General features: G+C 46.7%; 1 protein-coding gene across 1 annotated transcript; it reads left to right on the top strand.

Annotated features, from left to right (window-relative positions):
* The first annotated feature begins 528 nt into the window (after positions 1–528).
* On the top strand, positions 529–5,238 carry CAMK2N1 (calcium/calmodulin dependent protein kinase II inhibitor 1). The gene is made up of 2 exons (XM_083752911.1): positions 529–1,296; positions 4,635–5,238. The coding sequence occupies exons 1-2, from the start codon at positions 1,128–1,130 to the stop codon at positions 4,703–4,705; spliced, it is 240 nt and encodes a 79-aa protein (XP_083609037.1). The 5' UTR covers positions 529–1,127; the 3' UTR covers positions 4,706–5,238.
* The last annotated feature ends 542 nt before the right edge of the window (positions 5,239–5,780 follow it).

Here is a 5,780-nt window from a genome sequence, read left to right as displayed (position 1 = left end):
GGAAGTTTTAATAGAAATAAATGCAATTATTTTCTTGCCAAACCAGCCACTGAAAACACCATAGATGCATTTGGCAAAATTATTCATGCAAGCATTCACACAAACAGAATGAGGAGTGCATAAATAGGTGTGTGTGTGTGTGTGCACGCTCACACGTACACAAGTTGTTTTACCCGTTTTTAAAATATCGGTTACCATAATCTGCCCTGAGGATGCTGAGCTGACAGGGCGGCAAAGGCAGGTTGTAAAACAAATACCATTATTTTCTTGCCAGCGGGTGAAAATTTGGCCAACAAATACAACAAGGCAGGACAAGGGGTGTCCTGAGTTGTTGTTGTCGCTGCTGTTTCTTAAAGGGTAATCTACTGTTGTTTTATTTCTTTCCCCACCCCCACCCCTCTCCTTTTGGAAAAAAAAAATGACGAAAAAGAGATGCATTTTGGCTGCTACTCGCAAGAACCGTAACGTGAGCATGCTAGTCTCCGGGAGTCACAGAGGAAGGCCTCCAGGCTGGGCTGCAACATTTCAAAACAAGCAAGCATGGGCTGTAAGATCAACGCCGTTGCAAAAGACGTGCCAGCAGCTGGTCCGAGATGAACACGCGAGATAAGGAGAGCGCAGGAATTTTCGGACGCTCTTTCTTCCTTAGAGACACGGATGAGCGCAAGGAGACACGGCTGAGAGAAGAGTGAGACACTTTTCAAGCTGCATGCATCTCTCTCTCTCTCCATTCCTCCTCCCTCTCTGACGCTGTAGCTTTTCCAGGGATCTCTGCCTTTTTCCTCCTCCCCTCCCTCCCTCCCCTCCCTCTCCTGTCTCTTCCTCGCTGGGCTTTGCCTGCCAGTCTGCTGAGCACCTTCCCTGCGCACCTTCCCGAGCCGCGAGCGCGCAAGCCCCAGGCAAAAACAGGCTAGGCAAGGAGCCACAGCCTAGCCGGGCAGCCCCCCAGGAGCCTCCCGGGCCCCCCTTGCGTCTGCTCCTACTTCTGCCACCAGCCGCACCCCGGAGACGACCCCTGCGGGCCTGCCTGAGGGACCTCGCCCTCCCGGAGCTGCTACTTGCCGCCGCTGCAGTCTCGCCCGCCCGCCTGCCTCGCTCTCCCGGGAGCTGCCTCGGTGGAAGCGACGATGTCGGAGGTGCTGCCTTACAGCGAGGAGAAGATCGGGCCCTACGGGGACGGCGGCGAAGTGGGGCAGATCTCCTTCACCTGCCGCCTGCAGGACACCAACAACTTCTACGCGGGGGGGCAGACCAAGCGGCCCCCCAAGCTGGGGCAGATCGGCAGGAGCAAATGCGGTGAGCGCAGCGGGGCAGCGATGCGGGGCACATGCGGGGTAGACGCGGAGTAAAGGGGGAGCAGCAGGCGAGGGGAGGCTGTCGTTGGGCGCGCTTGGAAACTGCACCCCAGCCTCCCCATTGCTTTGAGGCAAATTGCTGGGCCCCTTCGCCCCTAATGTTGTGGAAGTTATTAACTTTTCCGAGAGTGGGGTGGCGTGTGAGAGCTTGCATACCCTTAGTTACAAACCCTTATTTGCAATTTCTCTGGGTTCTCCCACCACCAGGCGCTCCCATGGCGGAGTCCTAGGTGTGCTTACTCGAGAGTAAGCCTCATCATGTTCCATAGGAGTACATACACCCCTACTCGATGTGCTGGGAGTGCAGCAGTGAGGAACGACAGAGCAGCTGCTTTGCATGCAGAAGATCCGGGGTTCATCCCCCCCCAAATATCGGTAGGTAGGGCTGGGAATGTACCCTGTCCGAAAGCCTGAAGGGCCTCTGCCAGTCAGTGTAGGTAACACTAAGCTAGATAGACCAACGACCTGACTTTCAGTGCTTCTGTTAAAACCGGCCCCTTGATTAGAACCATGAGGATGGGCCACAGCTCAGAGATGGAGCACCTGCTTTCAATGTAGAAGTTCCTGGTTCAGTTCTTGGCATCTCCAGGTAGGGATAGGGAGCTCCCTTATCTGAAACCTGGAGAGCTGCTGCCAGTCAGTGTAGGTAATAGAGCCAGATCAAACAACGGCCTGACATGATATAAGGAAGCTTCCAGTGTTTCTATGTTCCCAACAGTTCCGGTGCCCCTATCTGATTCTGCATTCGATAGGACCCCGGCTTAAAGCACCCCCCAATAGATAAATACACCCTTAAACATGATGCATCTTTTTCTCCAAAACCTCCTTCTTGCACAACAGCTGGGGTGAAACTTGTTTGTGCCGTAGTTCTTAATATGTTTTAACTCAGAGACGACCCATTGAATCGAATCGACTTACGTGGTCCGTTCATTTCAGTGGGTCCTCCCTGCGTTTGACTGACGTTGTACGCAATCTGCAACTGCTAATTCTTCCTAACCCTGCACCCGTTCACCCCCTCGCCTTTTCTCTGCGCTAAGCCCATGCAAACCTTTCTGCTCTCCTCCTCCCTCCTTCCTCCGCAGACTTTTAGCTGTTCACCCCATCCACATATCCTGGATTCAGAAGCACCCGCAGCAGGGGGGTCCTTCACCTGGCAATTTAATATTAAGAAACATGCCCGAGGCAGGCTGGATGTGTGCTTGTGTGTGTCAAAAGGATAGAAGCTTAAAAAATAAATAAAAGGAGTGCCCATTCCCAAAGATGGTTGTGAGGTGAGGGTCAGGTGAGGAGGCGGGATTTAAAGCCCAATGCGTGCAACTCCTGTCCAGGAAGAGTTTCTGCACTCTCTGCAGCAGTGCTGGGAAAGGGCCTTTGATCGGGGCTTCGATGGGGCCAAAGTGCTGAGTGAAAAATCACCCCTCCTCTCTCTGTGCAAGAAAAGGGCATGCACACACATATCTCTGTGTGGTTTTCCACAAGCTCCTACCGCAGTGTCAATAATATGGAGTATAAGTCTGCGTGTCTCCCATTCCCACGTGCTCCCATCTCTCAAAGCCCCTATGAGACCCAGTGAAGCAAAAATATCTGGAGTCAAATGAATTTGCCGAAATTGGAAGTTGTTCTTCTCCTGCTGGTGTCCTCAGTGTATGTTAGCATATGAGAGAGAGAGAGAAAGAGAAAGAGAGAGAGAGATCGGTCACTGTCCTCTAGGCGCTTACAATCTAAAATGTGGGAAATTAGCCAGTGAGAGAAGGAAGGCTGTGGTGGTGGCTGTGGTGGTACTTACAACTTTGGCTGCTGATGGTCAGGAACAATGTTTAAAACGATCAAGAGACTTGTGGCACTTCAGTTTGTTTTGGTGCGCAGTGCTTATGCCAAAATAAATAGGTAAGCCTTTCGGGTGCCACAAGTCTATTCCGTTGTTTTTGCTGGAACAGCATGACTGTCTGGAAATACAATAATATAGAGGTGTGAGGTGTTATAGATTGGGCCATTCTTCTTTTGTGTGTGTGGGGGGGGGGAGTTGGACCCCACCCCAATGAGGTGGGCCCGCTGCACAGAAGCCATGACACTCCTTTCACCCATGTGCAGGTCCCCAGTGGGTTCCACTTGAGATTCTTACTGACGTAACAGTAGTAAGACTTGGAGTTGCACAGCACTCTGCTCCAGGTGGTGAGTTGGGAAATGTATTATTGAAAGCCAGGACACCTGTCTCCTCTTGAATCCTTAGATCCAGTTCACTTCTGTCAAATTATTTGGCGGAGAGAGGAAATGGGTTGAAGGTACCAACGTTCAAATTTACAAGATTTTAAAGAGGTGGGGCGGAGGAAGGAAAATAGGACCCCAGTAGGGGACAGAGGTCATCAATGGACCCTTTCCACTTACAGCTTTCTGTTTCGACTCGCTTACATTTTCCCTTGAGACTGGAGGGTCTCACCTAACATAATTAGGGCTTAATTATAACGAGTTGAAGGGTGTGTGTGTGTGTGTGTGGTCTCTTTGTGCTTCTGTTCCTGCAATTAATTTTACGATAGTAATGGTACTAGCCAACCTGGGACTTCATTTGCGTGTTTGTTGGTGGGGTCGGTGCTTTTTTGTTTGACACTCTATATATCACCTCTGAGGTAGATTTTGTGACCTTCGAAAGAGCAGATTCTCAGTGATAAACTTTGCAGGCACTCCTCTGGAAAGAACAGCACATATTTGGACTGAAATCATCTTTTCAGAAAGGAGTGTGTGTGTGTGTGTGTGTGTGTGTACACCCTACAGTCATGGGGAGGGTGACAGCAGATTTTCTGAGTCACAAATAAAAAACGTTTTGTGACTGCAACTCTAATTTCACTCACTAGGTAATGATCCCCCATTGGACATAATGTGACTGGAGATTAATTTTTATTTTATTTTTGCGTGGAAGAGGGATTAAAAATAATTGCAAATGATAAATGATGGTTTTCAAGGTGAGTAAATGGATGCAAATTCAACCCACACACTTTCACTCCCACTAATTCGCTCTGAGACAAATCCACCAGGTAATTCTCCTTTACAAGACCTGGGATAAATTGTTAATCTGATGCAGGGCTCATTTCTTTGGACTGTCAGCTACAGAACTTCAGTTCTCTGGCTCACATTTGTCCCTTTCTCATTTTATCACCCATTTTAAAGCCCCGCCCCACCCTGTGGCTTCTTCCTATAGGGCGATGTCAGCAATTAAAATCCAAATAATGGAAGCTTCATAGAATCTTAAATGCTCTGCTTTCTTTTCTTTTTATCTGCTTACAGTTGTCATTGAAGACGACAGAATTGATGATGTCCTCAAAAACATTTCAGAGAAACCACCTCCGGGAGTTTAAATCTTTCCACAGAGACACTGAGTGAAAAGGAGGGGGAAGAAAATGATTGACCTTTTATTATTGGGTAAAAAAAAAAAAAGGCAAGAAAACTAATAGCACTTTGAAGTTATTCCTTGCTATCCTGTGACCCATCTTGCGAAATCCTTAGGAGCAGGCTCAGAGGCAGACGGTGTGAGATGAGGAAAGCAGTTTTAATCATGTGTGAAAAGATATAAAAAATAAAAAATCCAAGCCCAACTAGATTCCAGGAACTGCAAAATGCAAACCGTACAAATTGAAATGTACGAAGAAGAGCTCAGTTGTCTAAATTAAGACTGGTGCTCCCCTTTTTTTTCTCCTCTGGATGATGGGTAATTGGGAATTTGGATTTTAAAAAGTCCCTTAAACATACAGAACAGAAAAAAGGCAGGGAATCTAGCAGTGTTTTCTTGAAAATCTTGGGAAGTGTCACTGTTTATACTTGTTCTGAACAAGCACTTGTTTACATGGTAAAATCTTGCAAAAACAATTCCATAAATTTCCATACAATATGCTCCCCATCTCCATTTTTTTAAAAGAAAATGTCTGTATTTATGAATGTGGGTGGGGAAAGGGAGGGAAAAATAATGATATATAATTATAATTATAAACATATATCTATATATCTATATCTATATTTAATTCTAGCTACCTTTTAAAGTTTCAGTGGAATGTACGGAACCAAAACTTTTCTAAGGAAGGGATTCTACAGGGACGAAATTCTCTCAGTATTATTGTTTTCTGAAAACAGATTGCAAATCTGGTATTTCACTGTTGTAGGAGGCAATTGTTCTTAAGGAAATAGAGAAATTTAATTTTATATGTGAAATGGGGGCAGAAAAAAACAAAAGATGTGCATCGCTTTTTCTAATGACCACAAGCAAGCAACGTGGGCTAACTGCTTTCTTTCTTTCTTTTTTTAAAAAAACTGTGACTTTATTCTCTGTCACACAAAAAACACCCCACCCTGCAAAAAAAAAACAACCCACCCAAACCACAATACAGTGACAAGTGTGCCAAATATTTTGACATGCCAAAAGGCATTATTCTTTTTCCC

Source organism: Podarcis gaigeae, assembly GCF_964106915.1.
Source record: "Podarcis gaigeae genome assembly, chromosome: 8".
NCBI classification, from domain to species: domain Eukaryota; kingdom Metazoa; phylum Chordata; class Lepidosauria; order Squamata; family Lacertidae; genus Podarcis; species Podarcis gaigeae.
This window is presented reverse-complemented; position numbering and strand designations above follow the sequence as displayed.